We start from the raw sequence: 26,245 nt of genomic DNA, 5'->3' as shown, positions 1-26,245 counted from the left end.
CATGAGGGCACTCCCCAGCTCCCTTTTCATTTCCTTGAGAACTACAAGCCATCAGCCACAAAGGCTGACGGTACTTGTAGGCATTCATTCACAGAAGCTGTGCTCTTTTTTCAAATTGTAACAGCGGGTGCGGGGAGAAGATCCCCACTGTCTCAGAGAGGGAGGGATCAGTGTGAGAGCTTCAGGAGCGGGAACATGTTACATATGCCACACTAAAAACAGCTAAAACATGTAACCTGTTCCCAAAGGACAAACTATGCTTTAAGTGAGTTCCTGCCACAATGACAAAAAGGATTCTTCCAACAATTTATTTTGAGAGAGAATAGAAGTTGGGTACTCGTTAGAATTTGACAGAACTCTGAAAACATACCCAGCTTTTTTGCCAAAAATCTCTTTTGGCTTTTCACCATTCACAGGACGTAGTACTGCCATCTTTCTATCTTAGCCAGTCTGCTAATGATAACGAAGGGAGGCTCTGTTTTTGGATGTTTCGTAAATGTCTTTTATCTTATCTTAGTGCTTCAAAAGACATTTGAGTTTCAGAGGCCTTGCTTGTGCTTTTCACAGGTAAGCACAAAGGGAAGCAAGCTTCCAAAGCTGCTTTGACCCATTGGATTATGTTAGCCATTTTGGAAGCTTACAAGGTCATGGACACCAAGTCTCCGCAATTCCTGAATGCACATTTGACTAGATCATTGACTACACCTTGGGCAGAGAAGGCTGGTGGCACTATGGACCAAATTTGTAAGGCTGCCACTCTGTCTAGACAAAGTCATACTTTTGTGTGGAATCTCCTGAAAGCAGTGGACCCCTAAGGTGGCACGTTCTTGCTCCACACTTACAGGCTGTCTTGAAAGACAACTGTGGGAAAATCCAGAGTTAACTCTTTTACCAGTAGCCTTCCAGGACAGAGTGTTCTCCCCCCCACCCCCTATTTTATGGAATTTTGTTTGTTTTTTTTTCTTTGATTATGATGTTGTAATTTTAAGAGTCATCCTTCGGTTTTCATATAAACTATGTGCCTGCAGGACTGCCTTTCTCATTGGGCAATGTGTTTCTTGTCCCTGTGGGAGGAGCTCCATCTCTCAAGGGCTTTACTGTTAGATTGCTGGAAATAGAGTTACTGGTAAGTTTAAAGCTGGGTTTTTAAGTGGGCTTGCCCCTTCACTTATTCAGGGATGACTCTAGATGTGTGGTTCTTCCACTTAATTGCAATAAACTTCCTTGATTACAGCTAGTGGGATTGTTCAGTCTACCTCCAGATCTATTGGCATCTTTATTTTTTTTCTGTTTTCACAACTCTGCAAATCAGCTGTTTGTATGTATTGTTCTTATTATTATTATTTTTTTTTCCTCAGGTTTGGAATTTGACCATTGGCTAGATACCCCTGGTTGGCCTGCTTATTTGCCAGACCTGTCTGTTGGTACTATGCTCATGAAACCAGCTGATGATTTGGCTGATCTCTGGTCATCTTCTCCACTGGACATGCAAGCTATTGGAAAAATGGACGTTTCTTCTTGGAAAACATATCAGATAGTATACTTTTTGGATCGGGTTCTTGCAAAGTCCCCTCTACCACCTGGTAAGAAAATATGTTAAAGCAGAACTAAACCCAATAATTTACATTTCCCAAAACGGTTACATTCAAGGCATGGCATTAATGATAACTGTCATAGTTGCTTTGCTCTCAACCAAACTGACAAGCTAAATGGCTGGAGTCAAAACTGATCACATGCAGCACCATGGCAACTGGGGATCAGAGACTAAAATGATGGATTGCTTGGCTGTAAAGTATAGGGGGGTTTAGTTCTGCTTTAAGTAAAGTAATGGCACACTTGTGAGAGTTAATTAACTATTTCAAATATAACATATCACTTAATGGCAACCAATAAATTGTAGGTAGAGTTTACAGAATAGTATAAATAAGTAAAAGGCATTCTGCTTAAGCTTCATTTATTTACATTTCTTATCCTGTTTTAAAGGTAATGTGGAAGAGCTTGGAAAATATTATACAAAGATTTCGGAAGCCACCAATGCTGAACTCCGTCTTCGTTGGGCTCAAATTGTGCTGAAAAATGATTACCAGGATCATTTTTCCAAAGTCCGTGATTTCTTATACTGCCAGGTATGTGGATGGGAAATGTTCCCAACATATAGCAGCAGAAATTTAAAATTGGCCCCACTTTTCAGATATAATGAAAGCATGCTAAAAAATCTATGCATTAAGGTAGAAAACCTGCTGCATAAAACTTACATGAGCTCGATCTTGATCCAGCACTATGCGCGAAAGGCTCAGAGATAGTAGCTGGAGCCATTGTCTATGGACACACAGAGCCATCTCGGGGGCTGCTTGCTTATGGTCAGGACTCGGCAGGGAAAGGAACCAGGAGCGCCAGGGAGGATCCCCAAAAGAAGGGGGATCGGGGCTGCTTAGCACAGAGCAGGTAAGTATGACATGTTTGTTAAACAACAAAACTAACTTTTAGCCTGGGTTCACACTGATGCGGTGCGGAATTCGCAGCGATTTCTGTGCGTATTCCGCACCGCATCACAATCACACACCGTTCATGCGAACTGATGCGGGTGTGTATGTTAACAACACCCCGAGATAGGTTCGCAAAATGCATGCGATGTGCAGAATCGGATTACATGGGTGTGAATTCCAATGTGATACAATTCTAGTGTGGACCAAAAAAAGGGTCCTGCACCTTTTTGGTGTGGATGCAGCACGATTTGAGCAATACAAAATGTATAGCTCAAATCACACCGCAGAGAATGCGGTGCAGTTCCTGTGCGAATCACATGCGATATTCCGCATCGCATCAGTGTGAATCCAGGCTTAAATAATTTTAAATACTGACAGGTAGGAAGCTGATAATATAAATATATATTTACAGTTGTGCTCAAAAGTTTGCATACCCTGGCAGAAATTGTGAAATATTGGCATTGATATTGAAAATATGACTGACATGCCATGTTAGTTATGGCTGCAATCTTTCTTGGTCTACCTGACCTTGGCTTGGTATCAAGAGATCCCCGAACGTTCCACTTCTTAATAGGTGATTTAACAGTACTGATTGGAATATTCAAGGCTTTGGACATCTTTTCTATGTCCTTTTCCATCTTTATAAAATTCCATTACCTTGTTACGCAGGACTTTTGACAGTTCTTTTCTGATCCCCATGGCTCAGTATCTAGCCTAGTCAGTTCTTCCACGTAAGAGCTAACAAACTCATTGACTATTTATACACTGACACTAATTGCAATTTAAAAAGCCACAAATGTGGGATATTAACCTCTAATTGGCATTTTAACCCGTGTGTCACCTTGTGTGTCTGTACCAAGGCCAAACATTCCAGGGTATGTAAACTTTTGATCATGGCCATTTGGGTGATTTCTGTTATCATTATGATTTTAAAAAGGAGCCAAACAACTATTTCATAATAAATGGCTTCACATGATCATCATCCTTCTAAAAATCGAATGGTAGTTGCATTGTAACACTGACACAGTATAGCAACAAAAAAGTCAAAAGAAATGCATGTCTAACAAATTATGCACTGATTTGCATGTTCATGAGGGAAATAAGTATTTGATCCCCTATCACTGAGCAGGATTTCTGGCTACCAGGTGTCTTTCATACAGGTAACAAGCTGAGATTAAAAACAGTCTCTTAAAGGGAGTGCTGCTAATCTCATTTTGTTAACTGTATAAAAGACGCCTGTCCACAGGAGCAATCAAACAATCAGATTCCAAACTCTCCACCATGGCAAAGAGCAAAGATCTGTCCAAGGATGTCAGGGACAAGATTGTAGACCTACACAAGGCTGGACTGGGCTACCAAACTATCGCCAAGCAGCTTGGTGAAAAGGTGACAACAGTTGCTGCAATCATTTGCAAATTGAAAAAACACAAAACAACTGTCAGTTTCCCTAGGTCTGGTGCACCATGCAAGATCTCACCTTGTGGAGTGTCAATGATCATGAGAACAGTGAGGAATCATCCCAGAACTACACGCAAGGATCTTGTCAATGATCTCCAGGCAGCTGGGACCACAGTCACCAAGAAAACAATTGGTAACGCACTACGCCGACAAGGATTGAAATCCTGCAGTGCCCGTAAGGTCCCTCTGCTCAAGAATGCACATGTTCAGGCCCATCTGAAGTTTGCCACTGAACATCTGAATGATGCAGAGGAGGACTGGTTGAAAGTGTTGTGGTCAGATGAAACCAAAATCGAGCTCTTTGGCATCAACTCAACTTGCCGTGTTTGGAGGAGGAGGTATGCTGCCTATGACCCCAAGAACACCATCCCAACTGTCAAACATGGTGGTGGAAACATTCTGCTTTTGGGGTGTTTTTCTGCTAAGGGGACAGGACAACTGCACCGCATCAAAGGGCCGATGGACAGGGCAATGTACTGTCAAATCTTGGGTGAGAACCTCAGCCAGGGCATTGAAAATGGGTCGTGGATGGGTGTTCCAGCATGACAATGACCCAAAACACATGGCCAAGGCAACAAAAGGAGTGACTCAAGAAGAAGCACATTAAGGTCCTGGAGTGGCCTAGCCAGTCTCCAGACCTTAATCCAATTGAAAATCTGTGGAGGGAGCTGAAAGTTCGAGTTGCCAAACGTCAGCCACCAAACCTTAATGACTTGGAGAGGATCTGCCAAGAGGAGTGGGCCAAAATACCTCCTAAGATGTGTGAAAACCTGCTGGGCAACTACAGGAAACGTCTGACCTCTGTGATTGCCAACAAGGGATTTGCCACCGAGTACTAAGTCATGTTTTGTGAAGGGGATCAAATACTTATTTCCCTCATGGACATGCAAATCAGTGCATAATTTGTTAGACATGCATTTCTTTTGAATTTTTTGTTGCTATTCTGTCTACGATACACCTACCCTTCGATTTTTTTATATATTTCTTTCTGAGTGGGCAAACATTCAAAATCAGCAAGGGATCAAATACGTGTGCGTGTGTGTGTGTGTGTGTGTATATATATATATATATATATATATATATATATATATATATATATATATATATATATATATATATATATATATATATATATATATATATGTGTATGTAATAAATATCTATCTATATATATATATATGTAATAAATATATATCCTAGATTGTAAGCTCCAAGGAGCAGGGCCCTCTAATCCATCTTGTATTGAACTGTATTGTTAGTGTACTGTCTTCCTCCATAATGTAAAGCGCTGAGCAAACTGTCGGCGCTATATAAGTGCTGTATAATAATATATATATATATATATATATATAAAATGTGTGTGTACACGGTTTTCTCCCACACCCCAAGGACATGCTGGTTGGTAGGTTAATTGGCTCCTGTCTACATTAGCCATAGTATGTGTATGTATGAATGGGAGAGTTGGGGACCTTCCAGAAAGAGAGAGAGAGAATCCTTTGTTGGTAAATAAAGCTTGAAGATGCCTCCTGTATGGAGAAACTAGTCGCATGCATTGGTCAGGTGTGATTTTGGCCTATTCTTTCACACTGTCTTCAAAACTTGAAAGTTTTTTTGTGGGCCTCTTCTATGAACTCTGATCTTTAGTTCTTTCCATAGACTTTGTATTGGATTCTAGTCAGGTGATTGACTGGGCCATTCTAGCAGATTTATTTTCTTTCTTGGAAACCATTGAGAGTTTCCTTGGCTTTGTGTTCGGGATCATTGTCTTGCTGGAATGTCCACCCTCATTTCATCTTCATCATGCTGGTAGATGGCAGCAGATTTTTATCAAGAATGTTTTGGTACATTTTTCCATTCATCCTTCCTGAAATGACATGAAGTTTGCCAGTACCGTATTCTGAAAAAGTGCCCCACACCATGATGTTCCCCCCTCCAAGCTTCACTGTTGGTATGGTGTTATTGAGGTGATGTGCAGTGCCATTTGACCTTAAAACATGGTGTATATTATGGCATCCAAAGAGTTCAATTTTGGTCTCCTCTGACCAGACTGTATTCCCCCAGTATTTCACAGGCTTGTCTGGAGTGTTGTGCAGCAAACTTGAAACGAGCTTCAACATGCTTTTTCTTCAGCAATGGAGTCTTGCGTGGTGAGTGTGCATACAGGCCATGGTGGTTGAGTGCATTACTTATTGTTTTCTTTGAAAAAATTGTACCTGCTAATTCCAGGTCTTTCTGAAGCTCTCCACAAGTGTTCCTTGGCTCTTGGACAACTCTTCTGATAATTCTTTTCACTTCTCTGTCAGAAATCTTGCGAGGAGCATCTGGTTGTGGCCGGTTTATGGTGAAATTATGTTCTTTCCACTTCTGTATTATGGCCCACAAAGGGCAGGTTTGCTTTCTAATTACTGGTAGATTTCAGCGGGTGTCATGGCTTTCCATGCCTTTTTACACCTCCCCTTATTCATGCGTTCAATACTTTTTCCCTGTGTTGTTCAGTTTTATTGCAATTAACTTAATTTCTGAACTTATTTGTTTTGTTTCTTTGTATGTATGGATTGCTTGGGTTGTTACCATGTGGTGAAAACTTCATGTTAATAGCACATTTAGAAATATATTTACCTAGAAAAATGGTGAAGTGTTCAATACTTATTTTAGTTCCTACGTATGTTTGTATATATCATATTTAATTCAGTGTGTGTGTGTGTGTGTGTGTGTGTGTGTGTGTGTGTGTGTGTGTGTATGTATGTAAAATAGTAAAATATAATTGTCAAAGGTGAAGAGATGGAGGGTGTGTAATAAAAAAAAAATATATATATTTATATTTACCTATTCACTTAATAATATGGAAGGCTCTTTATTAATGAAAGGTCTCCACTTTGCTCCCCATACTACTGCTGCTAACAAGTTCAGCTTATTTAGGGACTTCAACCATTTTATCCGGAGCTTAATGGTTAAGAGGAACTTTATCAAAGAAGCAAAGGACAGTAACGTTTCTGATTCATTGACTGACAGTGAGACTGATCTGGACAGCAGTGGCACTTTACAAACTCTTACAACCTGTGGGAGGATGGTAACCTTGATAGTCAATATGTAGGAAATTATTGTGATCCACCTGTGGAACACACAGGCTTTCGTCCAAAATCATTTTTTTCCCCTTACAGTCAAAAGAACCTTTTTATAGAAACTTATTATTAAGTGGTCTACAGGGACCTGTTACATCTTTGTGACAAGACGTCCGGTCCAACAATTATAATCTGTCTCAGGCAGAATACATATCTCTTAAAAATCTTGAGAATAATTAAAAAATTATCATTAAACAAGCTGATAAGGGGGGCAGTTTAGTAATCCAAATTAGGGAGGATTACCTCAGTGAATCACACAGATTATTATCTGATCCAAACACCTAGGTTCTCCTTAGGGAGGATCCACTCCCTGTTTTTTCAGTCGGCCCTAAAGAGTCAGGTGGATAAAGCCCACAGAGAAGGGGTGCTCACAAAAATAGAAAGCAATTTCTGCTGCCTTTCCAATGTAGCACCCCTTACTACCACTTACCCAAGATTCAAAAGTCTACCACCAATCCACCTGGGAGACCTATAATTGCGTGAATCAATAGTTTCACCAGTGGTCTGTCCTAATATATAGTTTTTGTTTTTTTTTCTCCAGCCTGTTGTAACCCAGCTCCCATCTTTTATCTGGGGCTCGGGACATGTGATTGAGTTATTAGAAAATTACAAGTGGGAAAGTCAGTACATGTGCGCATAATGTGCGCTCTCTATACACATCAATCCCACACGAGGTTGGACTACAAGCCCTCAAACGTTTTTGCTCAAAGAGCACAGTTTTTACTGCATGCAACTAGATTCTGCCTCAAGCATAACTATTTCACTTTCCTTTATAAATTCTACCTCCAAATCATGGGAACGACTATAGGTGCCATTTTCACACTGTTATGCGAACATCCATGGGGCGCTGGGAGGAAATGACCATTTGGGACCATTACGCATTTTTCAGACACATAGTTTTTTTTTTTATTGCAGATATATTGACGATGTGCTTCTAATTTGGGATGGTACTACTGAAGCTTTTTTGGAGTTTGTCATTGCAATACTGAGCTAGGGTTGAATTTCACTCATGTCATTGACTCCAATAGTCTTGTTTTTTGGGAATTAGAACTCACCCATGAGAAGCATCAAATTATCACTAAGAATTATTGCAAACCCACATTAGGTAATTCATACCTGTTCTACACAAGTCGCCATCTTCGCTCATGGAAGAATAATATACCCAAAGATCAATTCCACAGAATTAGAAGGAATAGTACCAAAATTGACTATATAACCCAGAGTCAAATTCTAATGGACAGGTTTAGGAAGAAGGGCTATCCTGATGATCTATTGACAGAAGCCTTGTAAGCTTACTAGCGGGTCCCATTGCTTCTCCTCCAAAAAAGGATTATTGGTTCACAATGAACCTAATGTGAGGTTCATTACAGGATTCAATAGTGATTTCAGAGCAATAGACTACATCACTGGCATATATTGCAATCAGACCCCAAGTTAGGCCCTCACCTACCCGCAACCCCTCGGCTTACTTTTAGACAAGCAAGAACATTAAATAACCAAATTGCACCTAGTAAATTAAAGGGTTCAGTTAATAAAAAATGCACTGATATTAGACCTTTTTTTTACAACAGGGTTGGAATGTTTTTGTGCAAAAAGCGTGGCTGTCTGATTTATGTCAATTTATTCAGCATGGGTAGACCAACTTTACTGACGGTTTGGGACATCCATATATTATCAGACAATTTATTACTTGTTGCACCCAGATTGTCATTTATGTACTACAGTGAAATGTACCACTCGAACCTCATGCAAGTGCGTAGGTGAACATAGTAGGCTAATCAAATAAAGAAAAAAGATTTTCATAGTGTCCCACGCCAGTTTGCCTCCCACCATAATAAGTTCTCTTGAGGTCCCAGCTATTGAACATATACCGGATGGTTCTCTGTCTGAGATTGAGAAATTTACATTTTTATGCAGGTGAGAAACCACCTGGATCTACACGCTTGATTCCATGTCCCCTAATGGGTTAAATGAGGATCTTGAAGTCCATACCATTTTGTGATGTTATCTGTTTACTCTTGGTTTCTTGTTCTCTTTCTGGAGTTTTCCCTTTTTGGTTTTATACAGCTTTACTTTTATAGGGCCTTGTTTTTAGCAACTTTTATAATAATGTGAAGTAATATATTTTTATTTTGTGTAATTATTATTCTTGGTTATGGTTATTGTTAACCAGGCGACATGGGGTTAACTGTTTGGGGGTTGGTCCAATTCCCAGCTTCCCCTTTATATTTAGTTCTCTTGGCTGACGCGAGTCATGTTACCTGACGAAGGGACCTACCCTGAAACATGTAGTCATCTGACTCCACCGGTCTGCGTTCTACACTGTCCACATGCCCACCATCTACCAGTGAGAGTCGACTCCTGTTCGAGTTCAAGCCTGAAGTGTTTTCAGTCCTGTACAGAGTGGCAATACATCATTAACTGGTGCCATTACCATGGCACCTTCCCGGGTATACTGTCCCGGGTCCTTATTCTGCATCACTGCCGGCCATCCGCTGATGTCACTTCCGGCCGCGGAGGGACGAAGATTGGAGTCCCCGGCAGCTAGTGTCACCACTGCTCAAGTCATCTGGTGATCTCTTTGCCCATCCTTGCCCCACCGAGCATTGGTACCTTCCACCCTGCGGGTTTGGGATTTCCATGCATGCACCTTTGTGGATTCGTTGATTTGGTATTTGGTTGTTAATATGACTCTTTATATACTTCAAGTACAATAAAATTGTGAAATTTTATGAATTATGCCTCATCCTCAAGTGCAGTGCAGGATAAGGTGCTGAGATATATGTAATATTTATATATATGTGTGTGTGTGTATATGTGTGTATATATATACATATATACACACACACCCAACAAGCAAACAAAAAGTCCAGCATTCAGTCAAATGCACAAACAGACAAAATTTAAAATTTGGTCTGAACTTCGGAAGATTTGTTACATCACTAGTGAAATTTATACCACCTATATTTGAGACTGGTTATTTATGTTAAGGTTTAATAATGTTGTTCTGCTATAGGTTTATGTGTACCTGCTATAAACAGTATCCTTTTTTGTTATGTTTGTGTTATTTCAAGTCTCTTGTTAACCAATAAACATGAACATATTTTCTCATTGTGCTTCCAGGGAAAACAGAAGTACACATTGCCATTGTACCGTGCTATGAAAGCTGGATCAGAGGCCACTCGTGCTCTAGCCACAGAAACTTTCCACCAGACATCTCCACAGCTTCATCACAATGTCCGCAGTTATGTGAAAAAGATCCTGGGAGTGTAAAAAAAAAAAACTAAAGATGAACAGAAGCACATAGATTTATTAACTGCACTCGAAAATATCTATATTCTGGCATACAGAAATAGAATTTTATAGCTTGTATTCATTCTTTGGTTTAATTAACACAAAAACAACTGAATCAATGTCATTTGTATCAGTCGATACACTGTCAGGGAATTCCTTAGCCCTGTGTAACCTGTCTGTATGGCACTTTCCTGGTGTAAAAATTGAATCTTTCTTACCACTTTTAACTTTTTTGAGAATAATTTGATATATCCTAGAGAAAGTGGATAAAGCATTTTGTCAAAATTATAACTTCCTGGTAAATGTGACATACAAATTAAAAGAGAATTTTGACAATGAAATTGTTTGTTAGGAAAAAAAAGGGGTAAACTAAATCATCAGCTACAGTACATTAAAAAAAGTATTCAGACCTCCTTCACTATTTTCAATTTTGTCATGTTGCAACCTGATACTACATTTTTTAAATTCATTTTTTTCTCATTAATCTACACTCAGTATCCCATAATGACAAAGTGAAAACAGACTTTTAAAAATGTTTGCAAATTTATTAAAAAATTGAAAAAAACTGAAATATCACACTTATTCAGACCTTTTACTCAGTGCTTTGTTGAAGCACCCTTGGCAGTAATTACAGCCTTGAGTATTTTGGGGTATGACACAACAAGCTTTGCACACCTGGATTGGGGGATTTTAAGCCATTTTTGTTTGCAAATCCTCTCAAGCTCAGTCAGGTTGGATGGGGACTGTTGGTGGATAGCCATTTCCAGGTCTCAAGAGATGTTCAGTAGGGTTCAAGTTAGGGCTCTGGATGGTCCACTGTAGGACATTCACAGAGTTGTTCCTAAGCCACTCCTTTGTTGTCTTGGCAGTGTGCTTAGGATTGTTGTCATATTGAATGGTGAACCTTTGGCCCAGTTTGAGGACCTGAGCGCTGTGGAATAGGTTTTCATTGAGGATACTGTATTTTGCACATTTCCCTCAACCCTGACCAGTCTTCCAGTCCCTGCTGCTGAAAAACACCCCCACAACATGATGCTGCCATCACCATGCTTCACTGTTGGGATGGTATTAGGTGATGAGCGGTCCCTGGTTTCCTCCAGACATAATGTTTATAATTGAGGACAAATAGTCCAGTCATAGTTTCATCAGACCAAAGAATCTAGTTCCTCAGTCTGAGAGTTCTTCAGGTGCTTTTTTTGTAAACGCCAAGTGGGCTTTCAGGTTCTTGGTCACCTTTCTTACTAAGGTCCTTCTCCCTGATTGCTCAGTCTGGCCAGACAACCTGCTCTTGAAAGAGTCCTGGTTGTGCCTAACTTCAATTTGAGAATTATGGAGGCCACTATACTATTGTAAACCTTCAATGTAGCTGACATTTTGTGTAGCCTTCCCCAGATCTGTGCCTTACAATAACTGAATCCAGTCTCTGAGCTCTGCAGGCAGTCCTTTGACCTCATGGCTTTTGCTCTGATACAGTATGCATTGTCAGGTGTGAGGCCTTTTAAAGGAAGGTTTACCTTTCCAAATCATGTCTAATCAATTTAATTTACCAAAGGTGGACTCCAGTCAAGGTGTAGAAACATCTCAGCAACGATCAAGAGAAATGGGAAACAAAGTGCCTCAAGTGTTGTTGCAAAAGGTCTGAATACTTATGCTAATGTGATGTTTAATTTATAAACAACTTTATATCAGGCTGCAAGATAAAACAATTGAAATAAATGAATGGGGTTTGAATACTTTATGAATACACTGTATCTAACATTTCCTTCACAATGATTTTTCCAGGTTTTTTTTCCAAGAAAAGAGTTACACCAATACCAAAATGGTTACAGAACATTTTATAAGGGTAATGAAGAGCAGTAGATGTCAGGATTATTTATTGATTATGTCAAAATGCAAAAGATAATGACTAGAAAAACTAAGTAAGCTTTTTTTAAAAAAAGCAGATCAGCATTGGCAGGCTTTGCGGTTTCTCTCCATTGTATACACCACTGTGCAAAAGTTTTAGGCAGGTGTGAAAAAAATACTGTAACTTCAGAATACAGTATTTTCAGAAATAGAAGTGTTAATAGTTCACTTTTTTTTATCAATTAAAGTGGTGGTAAACACTCATATATATCCAGTATAGTGACTAGCCTAAGTTGATACAGAGATTAAACAAATTCTCCTACATAATTGTAATTGTTTATCTGCAGCCATCTTTCCCCTACATTTATTCAAAGTGGAAAATTTATACAGGATCTCTCACATAGTTACATAGTTAGTCTGGATGAAAAAAGACAAAAGTCCACCTAGTTCAACCACACAAAAAAAAAAAGTTATAATCCTATACCCACAGTTGATCCAGAGGAAGGCAAAAAATCCCAGCAAAGCATCCAATTTGCTCCTGCAGGGGAAAAAAATCCTTCCTGATCCCCCGAGAGACAATCGGATATTCCCTGGAGCAACTTTACCTATAAATGTTAGTATCCAGCTATATGCTGTATATCTAAGAAAGAATCCAGGCCTTTTTTAAAGCAATCAACTGAGCTGGCCAGAACCAACTCTTGAGGGAGTCTGTTCTACATTTTTACAGCTCTTACTGTGAAGAAATCTTTTCATATTTGGAGGCTAAAACTCTCTTCCTTGAAAACACAAAGGGTGCTCCCTTGTCCTTTGTGACAACCTCAGGGTGAATAATTCTACACCGAGTTCACTATATGAACCACTGATGTATTTATACATGTTGATCATATCCCCCTTAACCACTTCCATACAGGGCACTTTTACCCCCTTCCTATCCAGGCCAATTTTCAGCTTTTAGTGCTGTCGCACTTTGAATGACAATTGCAACATTGTACCCGTATGAAATTTTTATCATATTTTTCACACAAATAGAGCTTTCTTTTGGTGGTAATTAATCACCCCTGTTTTTTTTATTTTTTGCACTATAAACGAAAAACGACCGAAAGTTTTGAAAGAAATAAGATTTTTTTTTGTTTCTATTATAAAATTTTGCAAATAAGTAATTTTCATAAATTTAGGCAACAATTTATACTGCTACATAACTTTGGTAAAAAACCCAAATCAGTGTATATTATTTAGTCTGTGTGAAAGTTATAGAGTCTACAAGCTGTGGCACCAATCATTGCAAATTAATCACACCTGATCACACCTGAATCACTGGCCCTGACATGCTAGAAAAGTACAAATAGCCCCCAAAAGACCCCTTTTTGAAAAATAGACATTCCAAAGTATTTAGTAAAAGACATGATGAGTTTTTTTGAAGTTGTGATTTTTTTTTTCCACAATTCTTTGGAAAATGAAGAAATTATAATTTTTTTTTCACACATACAGTGGGGCAAAAAAGTATTTAATCAGCCACCAATTGTGCAAGTTCTCCCATTTAAAAAGATGAGAGCGGCCTGTAATTGGCATCATAGGTAGACCTCAACTATGACAGACAAAATGAGGAAAAAAATCCAGACAATCACATTGGCTGATTTGGAAAGAATTTATTTGCAAATTATGGTGGAAAATAAGTATTTGGTCAATATCAAAAGTTCATCTCAATACTTTGTTATATATCCTTTGTTGGCAATGACAGAGGTCAAACGTTTCCTGTAAGTCTTCACAAGGTTGGCACACATTTTTGCTGGTATGTTTGCCCATTCCTCCATGCAGATCTCCTCTAGAGCAGTGATGTTTTGGGGCTGTCGCTGGGCAACACGGACTTTCAACTCCCTCCAAAGGTTTTCTATGGGGTTGAGATCTGGAGACTGGATAGGCCACTCCAGGACCTTGAAATGCTTCTTACAAAGCCACTCCTTTGTTGCCCGGGCGGTATGTTTGGGATCATTGTCATGTTGGAAGACCCAGCCACGTTTCATCTTCAATGCCCTTGCAGATGGATGAGATTTGCTCTCAAAATCTCACGATACATGGCCCCATTCATTCTGTCCTGTACATGGACCAGTCGTCCTGGTCCCTTTGCGGAGAAACAGCCCCAAAGCATGATGTTGCCACCCCCATGCTTCACAGTAGGTATGGTGTTCTTTGGATGCAACTCAGCATTCTCTCTCCTCTAAACACAACGAGTTGTGTTTCTACCAAACCGTTCTATTTTGGTTTCATCTGACCGTATGACATTCTCCCAATCCTCTTCTGGATCATCCAAATGCTCTCTAGCAAACTTCAGACCGGCCCGGACATGTACTAGCTTAAGCAGGGGGACACGTCTGGCACTGCAGGATCTGAGTCCCTGGCGGCATAGTGTGTTACTGTTGATAGCCTTTGTTACGTTGGTCCCAGCTCTCTGCAGGTCATTCACTAGGTCCCCCCCGTGTGGTCCTGGGATTTTTGCTCACCGTTCTCGTGATCATTTTGACCCCACGGGGTGAGATCTTGCATGGAGCCCCAGATCAAGGGAGATTATCAGTGGTCTTGTATGTCTTCCATTTTCTAATTATTGCTCCCACAGTTGATTTGTTCACACCAAGCTGCTTGCCTATTGCAGATTCAGTCTTCCCAGCCTGGTGCAGGTCTACAATTTTGTTTCTGGTGTCCTTCGACAGCTATTTGGTCTTTACCATAGTGGAGTTTGGAGTGTGACTGTTTGAGGTTGTGGACAGGTGTCTTTTTTTATACTGATAAGTTCAAACAGGTGCCATTGATACAGGTAATGAGTGCAGGACAGAGGAGCCTCTTAAAGAAGGTACAGGTCTGTGAGAGCCAGAAATCTTGCTTGTTTGTAGGTGACCAAATACTTATTTTCCACCATAATTTGCAAATAAATTCTTTCCAAATCAGCCAATGTGATTGTCTGGATTTTTTTTCTCATTTTGTCTCTCATAGTTGAGGTCTACCTATGATGCCAATTACAGGCCTCTCTCATCTTTTTAAGTGGGAGAACTTGCACAATTGGTGGCTGACTAAATACTTTTTTGCCCCACTGTAATTGTCAAAATAACAAGTTATTTCTCACAACTGGCATAGACATACTTGCAATTGCACCCCAAAACACATTCTGCTACTACTCCTGAGTATTGTGATATCACATGTGAGACACTTCCACAACCTGGCCACATACAGAGACCCAACATGCAAGTAGCACCTTCACGCGTTCTAGGAGCATAAAAGGGGCATAATTGACACAACTAATTTCCTAACTACCTATCACAGTTTTGAAGGCCCTGGAGCACTAGGACGGTAGAAACACCCACAAAATGACCCCATTATGGAAAGCAAACATCCCAAGGTATATTTTATCGGGCATAATGAGTCTTTTGAACATGTTATATTTTTTTCCAAAAGTTTTTAGAAAATGTGGAAAGAAAAATGAAAACTTTTTTTTTTCACACAAAGTTGTCAATTTTATAAGATATTTCTAATTCACAGCATGTACATACCAAGAATTATGCCCCAAAATGCATTCTGCTACTCCTTCTGAGTATGGCGATACCACATGTGAGACTTTTCCACAGCTTTGCCACATACAGAGACCCAACATCCAAGTAGAACCTTCATGCATTCTAGGAGCATAAAATGGGCATAAATTGCGCAGCTAATTTCCTATAGTGTAAAAACCACTCCTCACTCAGTTATCTAAATCCCAATGACTCAGTGTAACCCCTTCCACCCCAGAAAGGCAAGTACAAAGAGTGATAATGAGCCACATAAATATTAATTTAAAAAAAAAAAATTGTGTGCAAAAACCCAAATTGTGATCTGAAAATGAATCTTCTACATAAATACAAAAGATCACTAAAAATCATCCATGTCCAAAAAATATTTTTCTTATGTAGTGAACTGTCCAAAGATATGCGTAGTCATACATAGTTATTCCTTGTTCCCATATTACCTCTAAATAAACATAGTGCATTATCCTTGTAACTTAATATGCCTGCAAAACACCTCCGTGTACCCGTGTGGGAAAAAGATATAAATATATCAAAACACTGTGCTACCAGCACTAAGTGACTGCAAACGTGAAAATTATCACAGCAAGAAAAAGTGAATGCACAAACAAGACAAAAAGCCCAAACACAAGATCTGTCAATCAATGTAGTTTACGAAATTGACAAAAGAAACCAAGTACAAAATATGCTGCAAATCCTCCCTTCAATTGCAAACGAAATGGATGATGTGAACTCATACACACAAATAATAGTGAAAAAGGTGTCTTCTGTGATCCAAAACCTGTCATCCTGTGCACCTTACCAGAGGACAGGTAACCGGCTTAGAATAGACCACCAGCTATCCCGGATCCTGTCTTCATATGCTCCGCACAATAATGATGGTGCCACAAAGAGAAAAATAAAGCAATAGTGCAAGACCTCCAAAGAACTTAAAGGCACTTTAATATAACTGCTTACATTTAAAATTGCAGAGTTAGCGCAGCTAAAAACAACCAGCAGCAAAAGTGTAAAGCTCACTATCTCCCAGATGGATAAACCACTTCCAAGATAGCCGATTCAGAACTTCTGGCTACATTGTCCTACATCACTTCCTGACATGTTTCGTCATTTAGACTTGTTTATAGCTATAGCTGATGGCGATACCAAATGTGTGAGACTTTTCCACAGCTTGGCCACATACAGAGACCCAACATCCGATTAGCACCTTCATGCATTCTAGGAGCATAAAGGGGGCATAAATTACACATCTAATTTCCTGACTACCTATCACAGTTTTGTAGGCCCTGGAGCATCAGGACTGTGGAAACACCCACAAAATGAACCCATTTTGGAAAGCAAACATCTCAAGGTATATTTTATCAGGCATAATGAGTCTTTTGAACATGTTATTTTTTTACAAAGGTTTTTAGAAAATGTGGGAAAAAAATGAAAACTTTTTTTTTCACACAAAGTTGTCAATTTATAAGATATTTTAAACTCACAGCATGTACATACCAAGAAATATGCTCCAAAATGCATTCTGCTACTCCTGAGTATGGTGATACCACATGTTTGAGACTTTCCCACAGCTTGGCCACATACAAAGACCCAACATTCAAGTAGCACCTTCACGCATTCTAGGAGCATAAAATGGGCATAAATGACACATCTAATTTCCTGACTACCTATCACAGTTTTGAAAGCCCCAGACACCAGGACAATGGAAAAAAAACACAACTAGAAAAGCTACAATTTCTGGGGAAATTGTGTGAAGTGTTCTTGCCTGCTCACACACCTGGGTTCCTATGGCAACTCTACAGCAAGGGCAGAAAAGAGTGGTTAAAAACAAACTGCTCCAACTTGCTCACTTCACTGGTGGTTGCCATCTTCAAATGGTTGTAGTTTAAATATTATAAATTCTACAGCGAAGAGCTTTATGTTGTGAGAATCACAAGACCCAGACCTACAATTTGATGCATAGTATGTCTGAAATATTAAAAATGAAGGCACAGTCACAGTTTAGATATTGCCCTTCAAATTTGAGGTGGCTAGAGTGGAGTTTTCAATGAATGTCAATGGGCGGCGTGAGTTGCAAACAAATGGTCATATTGTGAAAACTATCAGGACTGGGGCTTAGCCGTGGACATTTTTAGTGGCAGCAGGGATAGCTGAACGTTTTGATATAGGATTTGTGTAGGTGAGCTTGAAAATGAGGGAGTGATGGCAGTTTAGAAATCATGTCCTGATTTTTCAGCTCACACTCTAGCTTTTGTCAGCTCCCACTCTAGTTTTGAACATTCCGCCATTCATTCCTATGGGGCCAATTTCACCACAAAAACGCCGATATTTCATGAACCATTTGGTGAAACGTTCCACAAAGTGACAGCACACCAATCGGGAACAATCCACACGTTTCGGTATATTACTGTCTATGTAGTGTAAAAATGTGGGAGGAGTTAGGGTGGTAAATTTGGCTATAATAATAAGAATATGTATGTGAGATAACAGTAAGTGGTCTTGCCATGCAAGAACACTTAATTACCACATTTTGGAAAGAAAATGCTCCAAAATATATTCTTTGGGGCATAATCATTCTTCTGAACATGTAATTTTTTTTCCACTAGTCTTTGAAAATGTGGAAAGAAAGTGAAGAAGTATTTTGTTTACACAAAGTTGTTAATTTATAGGATATTCCTTCTATGCTTAAAAATAAATGTTGCTACTCCTCCTGAATATGACAATACCACATGTGAGACTTTATCACAGCCTAGCTGAAGAAAGGATAAGCAAACGGTTACCTGTGGTTTTAGGAGAGCATTGGACCAGGAAGCAGGCAACAGCCACAGGATTCACCTAGGCAGCAGGCAGGATAAACAAGCCAGGATCAGAACAGGCAGCAGGCTGAGATCTAGGCAGATGGCAGAAATATGGTCCATAAAAAGTCCTGGGTCAGTACAGGTAGCAAAAGGAGATATGGTAAGCACAGCCAAGCAGAGATATGATTAGCATAGCTAAAGTATTGGTTCAGGCAGCAGGCAGGAACATGGTCCGAAAAGTTCTTGGGTCAGTACAGATAGCAAGAGGAGATATGGTCAGCACAGCCAAAGTATTGGTCAAGGCAACAGGCAGGAACATGGTTCATAAAAAGTCCTGGGTCAATGTAGGCAGAGATATGATCATCACAAAGTATTGGTCCAGGCAGCAGGCAGGAACATCAGGCTTATGGCCTTGGTCAGATAGGACCAGGGCACAGGGATAGAGGCTTCGTCCCACCCAATCTGTTCGAAGCCACTGGACAGACCCTGTTTCGGGAATTACAAAACCCGAAGAAAACCAAAAACTGTTTTTTCTCTATTCTGAAGCCCCCCACATATGTGAGACCCCTGTGTTATGTTGAATCCCACTACTGCAGTAGCAGGGCAAAAGATCAATCCAAGCAGCAGGCAAAAAACATTGTTGATTTAACAGGCCGAGGTCATCCCAGGAAGATGGCATAAACGTGGTTGATAATCCAGACGGCAGGCAGAAGCACAGTCAATAAACAGGCCATGGTCGGTTTCGGTGGAAGGCAGAAATGTGGTTTAGAAATAATTCAGATGGCAAGCAGAGGCATTGCCGGTAAACAGGCCAGGGTCAGTTAAGGTGGAAGGCAGAGGCATTGTCAATCAAGGCAGCAGGCAAAATATCAGCAAAGATAATAAAAAATGGGGAAATTGCAGGTTGTTAAAAATATGGGGAACTAATATCTTACAAACGTGTGATAACGTTGGAAGCAGTCTCTGATACATAGGCCTGATTGGGAGGGGCATTGGGGACAATGAAAACTGGTATCTCTCCTAACTCCCCCTCTGTTGCATACCTTTACATTTTTTTTGGCGTCTTCTTCCTGTTTCTGATGGTGGAATATTCTCAGAGAAATGACATTCATGAAGTCTGCTGACACAATTGGAGAGAATGCTTTGTGGTGGAGATCCTTGCTGATAGATTAGGGCAGTGACGACATCTTCTATAATGTTGAGGAAGGTGGTAGGTCTTTCCCTTGACTTTTGATAGGTGATGTATGCTTTAAATATGGCCATGTGGAAAAAGTATATTGCAACTTTTTTTTTTTTACCAGTAGAGGGACTTCCTTGTTGATAAATAGGGCTGCAGCATCTGATCGTTTAAATCCACCCCCCCCCCATGAATTGATTATAATTGTGGATACACTCTGGCTTTTGGATGGGACCTTGTCTTCTATGAATTTCCACCATGGTGTCATTATGGATAGTGGACAGGGCATAAACATCTCTCCTATCCCTCCACTTCACGGCCAACACTTCCTCATTCCTCAGACTTGCAGATTCCCCTCTTTGTAGACTTGTGTTCACAAAATTTTGTGGGAAGCCCTTTCTGTTTGTTCGGGTGATACTGCAGGCCATCGTTTTACAGGTACAGGTGGCAGAAAAGGGGCAGTCTTGTGTAATAATTGTCTAGGTAGATGTGATACCCTTGTGGAAAAGTGGAAAGGCCAGGCCATTTTTCCACTTCTGCCAATGTAGGTTGGGCACCCAGGGGGCTGGAGCTGGGTCTTTGCCTTCATAGTTGCGGAAGGCATGCACATATCCCGTGGCACTTTCACAAAGCTTGTTGAGCTTCAGTCCATACCTGGCCCTTTTACTGGGAAAATATTGCTTGAATCCCAACCGGCCAGTAAAGTGGACAAGAGATTCGTCCACACAGATATTTTGGTCAGGGACATAAAGTTAAAAAAAATGTTAGAAAAAAATTTAATTAGCGGGCGAATGTTATACGGTTTGTTATAGCCAGGCTGATTTCAGGGAGGGCACTAGGTATTTTCACTGAAATGCAGGAAGCACATTATCATGTCGTAGCGTGACCTGGACATTACATATGAAAAGATGGGAATGTGATGGATGGGGTGGGTTTACCAATATGAATGTAATTAATTATTTTTTGTAAGCCCCATGTTGATCATAAGGCCCAAAAACAATTTAAACTCCTCTACTGTTAGCCATCTCCACTCAAATGGATGAGCATAGCATGAATTGGGTTGTCTGTGATGTATTGTTGGGAAAATAGGTTAGTCAGATCTACAATTAACTGAAGGAAATTATCAGGGAAAAATACATTTAAAAAATCAATTGGGGAAAATGTTTTTGTGTTGGGCTGCATGCCTGGTTGTGCGGTGAAAGGATGGATTGTAGCTGATCTTGAGCTGAAAGGCAGCCACAGAGGGTTTGCCAGAGCATCTGGGAGGTATGTTTGGGCCCTGACTTTTGGGATCTGGCGTGATATTCCAGTTCTGGTACTGGGCCTTTCATCCTGGGGTATAGCTCCGTTGGCGTTTGCTGATTGACCATTTGGGTGTAACGGCATTGGTATGTTGGTGATGCTCGTGGTTGCCTGCTCTTCAGAGCGTCTTACTCTTTTAGGAGGGACTGCTTCCTCTTCTGATTCGGTCACCGATCCACTGCTTTCTATTGGCTCATATTCGGAATCGGACGGTGAGAGCTCCCTGCTGCTATCGTCCGTCATGCTGAGGATTTGGAAAGTCTCCTCACTAGTCTAATATTTTTTTGACATCTTGGCTGTATGACAGGCATCTGTGATGGGTACACTACTGATGGGCGGCAGTGATGGTGGCTCTGTTATAGGTAATCTGATTAGGCTGCACTGATGACAGGTACGCTGATAGGCTGCACAGGTGTATGCGCTGACAGGTATACTGATAGGCTTCCCTTATGGATGTGCTGACAGGTACACTGATGGGCTGTACTGACAGTATGCTGATGGGCTGCACAAAAGGTACACTGATGGGCTGCACAAAAGGTACACTGATGGGCTGTGCTGACAGGCTGCATGACAGGTACACTGATGGGCTGTGCTAGCAGGTATGTGATGCGCTGTGCTGACAAGTATGCTGACGGGCTGTGCTGACAGGTACACTGATGGGCTGTGCAACAGGTACACTGATGGACTGGCAACAGGTACACTGATGGACTGGCAACAGGTACACTAATGGATTGGCGACTGGTACCAGGAATGCTGATGGGCTGGCGACAGGTACGCTGATGGGCAGCTGACAGGCAATCAGGGCAGTGTGGTGCACAGTACTGAATGCGGTAACTCACTGTTCCCCTTCTCCTCCTTACACAGGATCCATGTGTGAGGAGGAGAAGGGGTAACAGCAAGTTACTGCTGTTTGTTTACACATGTGATCAGCTTTGATAGGACACAACTGACCCCAGGGTAAACGGTCAATTTCATTGGCTGTTTACCTGCATCAGGGAAGCTCTGTGTCCATGGGACACAGCCGACGAAAGATCGGCGCACTGCGCGCCGCCTGTGGCACACCCTAGGGACGCGTGACCGGGAGGGACAAGCTGTTCACCCGGCCGCCATTGTGCCATAGGCCAGGCAGGAACAGGTTAATCTCTTCTCCTAGATTGTAAGCTCCAAGGAGCAGGGCCCTCCTATCCCTCTTGTATTGAACTGTATTGTTGCTGTATTGTCTCCCGTTATATTGTAAAGCGCTGACCAAACTGTTGGCGCTATATAAATCTTGTATAATAATAATCTTAAGAAAGAATACATTAAATTCCTTTAATCTTTCCTCATAGCTGAGCTCCTCCATGCCTCTTATCAGTTGGTTGCCCTTCTCTGTACTTTTTCCAGTTCCCCAATATTAATTTTTGTGCATTGGTGCCCGAAACTGAACTGCATATTACAGATGAGGTCTTACTAATGATTTGTACCGGGGTAATATGATATCTCTCTCTCTGGAGTCTATACCTCTTTTAATACAAGAGAGGATTTTGCTCGCTTTAAAAACCACAGCTTGGAATTGCATGCCATTATTAAGCTTGTGATCTACCAGAACCCCAGATCCTTCTCCACCATTGATTCCCCCAGTTGTACCCCCCCCCTCCTAGTATGTATGATGCATGCATATTCTTAGCCCCCAAGTGCATAACCTTACATTTATCAACATTAAACCTCATTTGCCACATAGTTGCCCAATTAAACAGTGCATTGAGGTCGACTTGTAAGTTGGAGACATCCTGTAAGGACGTTATTCCACTCCACAGCTTGGTGTCATCTGCAAAGACTGAAATGGTCTATTTAATTCCAGACCCTATATTGTTTATAAATATATTAAAAAGTAAGGTTCCCAACACTGAACCTTGGGGTACACCACTGATGACCCCAGACCATTCAGAGTATGAATCATTAACCACTCCTCTCTGAATACGATCTTTTAGCCAGTTTTCTATTCATTCATTTTCTATTCTATTCATTTACATACGTATTTTTCCAAGCCTGTAGACTTTACCTTACACATTAACTGTGTGTGGGAAACTGTGTCAAACTGCTTTTGCAAAACTCCAAGTATACCAAGTCCACCGCCACCCCTCTGTCCAAAGTTTTACTCACCTCATAAAAAGAAATCAGATTTGTTTGACAACTTCTGTCGTTCATGAATCCATGCTGTCTGTTGCTTAAAATATTTTTTTGCAGCAAGAACTCATCTATGTGGTCTTTTATGAAACTCTCCAGTATCATCCCAACTATAGAAATTAAACTAACAGGTCTATAATTACTTGGTAAAGATTTTGATCCCTTTTTAACCACTTGCCTACTGGTCCAATTTTCAGCTTTCAGCACTGTCACACTTTGAATGACAATTGCGCGGTCATGAAACACTGTACCCATATGACATTTTTATAATTTTTTTTTTCACACAGCTTTCTTTTGGTGGTATTTAATCACCGCTGGGTGTTTTATTTTTTATTTAGGTTTTTGTTTGTTTCTATTATAAATTTTGCAAACAGGTAATTTTTCTCCTTCACTGATGTGCATTGATGAGGCTGCACTGATAGAACTGATGGGCACTGATAGGTGGCACTGATGATACTGCACTGATATGCAACAATATGGGCACTGATAGGCGGCACTGATGGGTGGCACTGCTGGGCAGCACTGATGGGGGGGCACTGCTGGGTACAGGTGAGTAGCACTACTAGGCACTGCTGGGCACAGGTGGGTGGCACTGCTGGGCACTGGTGGGTGGCACTGCTGGGCACTAATCAGGGCACTGATCAGTGCCGATCCGTCTTCTGACAATTGCTGGTTATCAGCAGCACTTTCCTCACGCTGTGACAGTGTGAGGAAAGTGCAGCCGATAACCGGCAACTGCATTTACCGGTGATCTGCTGTGTCATTGGCCTTTTACCACATCACGTGATCAGCTGTGTCCGTAGGACACAGTGATCATGGAGATCGCCATGGGCGCTTTCTGGGAGAATGTCATATGATGCCCTTCCAGGAATGGACAACAGAACTGTAGTCATCATTTGGCTATAGTGCGGTTGGCAAGTGGTTAAATATAGGCACCACATTTGATTTACGCCAATCCAGTGGTACTATGCCAGTCATTAAAGAGTCCCTAAAAATTATAAACAATGGCTTTGAAATGACAGAGCTCAATTCTTTAAGGACCCATGGGTGTATACCATCCTGTCCAGGTGCTTTATTCACCTTTATTCCATCTAAATATTTCTGTATCATATCAATTGTGAGCCAATGTGGACCATCTGGAACAGTGTCAATACCGTGCCCATTATGGACAAGAGCTCCCCCCATGCTCCTTTGTATACACAGAGCTGAAGAAGGTATTTAATACATTTTAATAAATTTTCCTTCTCTTTGTCCCCAGTCACCCAATCTAGATTATTTTGTAAAGGGCCTACATGCTCGGACCGAACCTTTTTACTGTTATGTAGCGCTCACCTCCAAAGGAGCCGCTGGAATTAACGAGCACTTCTGTCCTGTCAAGGTCCTACCTTTTCCCTGAGGTTATGTTACTCCATGTGCTGGTGTCCATCTTGGATTCTGCTGTGCATGGTGGGAATCCTTTTATGCCTTCAGGTCTCTGTGGTCCATCCCCCAGAGGGGTGTGGCTGATGACATATAAGCCTGTGGCCCGCACATGCTCTTTGCACTTGTGTCTTGTGTCTTTGTGTTGCTATTACTCTGTTCTGACTCTTGTGACTCTCCTGGTATCTGATTCGGCTTGTGACTTGACTATTCTTTGTATTCTCCTTTGATCTGACCCTCTGTTGCTGAACCCGGCTCATGACCTGTGATTCTCGTCTGCTGTCCTGTACTGTTTTGTCCTGTTGTTGTTGACCCGGCTTGTCTGACTACTCTTTTGTCTCTTCCACCAGCTACACGCCATTGGCGGCAGCCATTACCGCAGCTGAGGTGTCTCGGGGGCCGCGACCTGGTTCCTGGCTGCGTCAAGTCCATCCCCACCATCAGGGGCCCTGGTGAAGGGCAGCCTGGGACTTAGACTCAGCGCCCTGAGGGACTTCGGTCTGTGGGTGGTGGTTGTCGTCAGCCAGTGCGTTACATTGTTAGGCCTGCCTGTCCGTTCCTCAGCTCCTGCCCTGACATTACACAAGTGCCATGAACCCTGACGGTGCAGGAACGCCTTTGCTCCCAATGCTAGTCGCCAGACTCGATCAACAGGATCACCTGTTGGATCAGTTCGCTCAGGCGTTGCAAACTCTGCTTGCACGTACTGCACACCTTGCTCCTGGTACTATTAGGCCGGTAGTCACTCCGGTGGTCTCTCCCGCTGCTTCTCCGCCGATTGCGTCCACCACCTCGACGGCTGCATCAGCGGCGCCCAGAGGTATGACTGGTTCTGCCCCTCTTCCACAGCGCTTTGGGGGTGAGCCGAGTCAGTGTCATGGGTTCCTCAACCAGGTGGGTATTTATTTTGAATTAATACCCCACGCCTTTCCGTCTGAGAGGTCAAAGGTGGGGTTTATAATTTCACTACTCTCAGACAAGGCCTTGGCCTGGGCAAATCCCTTATGGGAGAGGAACGACCCGGTGATTCAAGATTTTTCCGGTTTTGTCGATGCCTTCCGTAGGGTATTCGACGTACCTGCTCGTTCCGCCTCGGCGGCCAAGCTGCTCATGACCATGCATCAGGGTTCACGGACCGTGGCCGAGTACGCTATAGAGTTTTGTACCCTGGCGGCAGAGGTCGGTTGGAACAATGAGGCTCTGGTGGCTGCGTTTTCCCATGGTCTTTCTGACACATTGAAGGACGAGATTGCAGCTAAGGAACTGCCTGTGGTGTTGGAGGAGCTCATCTCTTTCCTGATCCTGATTGACACCAGGCTCAGGGAGAGGCCTTCACTCAAGGAACGCCTGCGGAGGCCTTCCAATCGACTGGCACCTGTATTTTCTGTCCCACCCGTTCCTCCCTCTCCTCCCATGCCTCCTGGGGATAGCTTGTCTGGTGGGGAACCCATGCAGCCTGGGTTTGCTCGCCTTTACGAGGGAGAGCGGGCCGCTCGGCGTCGGGAGGGTCGCTGCCTGTACTGTGGCCTCGGTGGGCACTTTCGGCAGTCTTGTCCGGTCCGTCCGGGAAACGCTCGCACCTGAGATCATGTCGGGGACAGATCTTGGGTGGAGTTTCCTTGTCCCCGGTGTT

At 41.8% G+C, this 26,245-nt stretch overlaps 1 protein-coding gene across 1 annotated transcript in view; it reads left to right on the top strand.

Annotated features, from left to right (window-relative positions):
* The window catches only part of RNPEP (arginyl aminopeptidase), a 43,930-nt gene extending 33,229 nt beyond the window's left edge, over positions 1-10,701 (top strand). The window contains exons 9-11 of the mRNA XM_089659186.1: positions 1,359-1,583; positions 1,984-2,126; positions 10,190-10,701. Coding sequence (XP_089515312.1) covers positions 1,359-1,583; positions 1,984-2,126; positions 10,190-10,339 — 518 coding nt within the window. The 3' untranslated portion in view covers positions 10,340-10,701. The remainder of the gene's footprint in view (positions 1-1,358; positions 1,584-1,983; positions 2,127-10,189) is intronic.
* Positions 10,702-26,245: the final 15,544 nt, after the last annotated feature.

Source organism: Staurois parvus, unplaced genomic scaffold, assembly GCF_062004578.1.
Source record: "Staurois parvus isolate SC_StPar_1 unplaced genomic scaffold, SC_StPar_1.0 ptg001134l, whole genome shotgun sequence".
NCBI classification, from domain to species: Eukaryota; Metazoa; Chordata; class Amphibia; order Anura; family Ranidae; genus Staurois; species Staurois parvus.
Note: the sequence above shows the minus strand (reverse complement) of the source record. Positions and strands in the feature narration are given on the sequence as shown.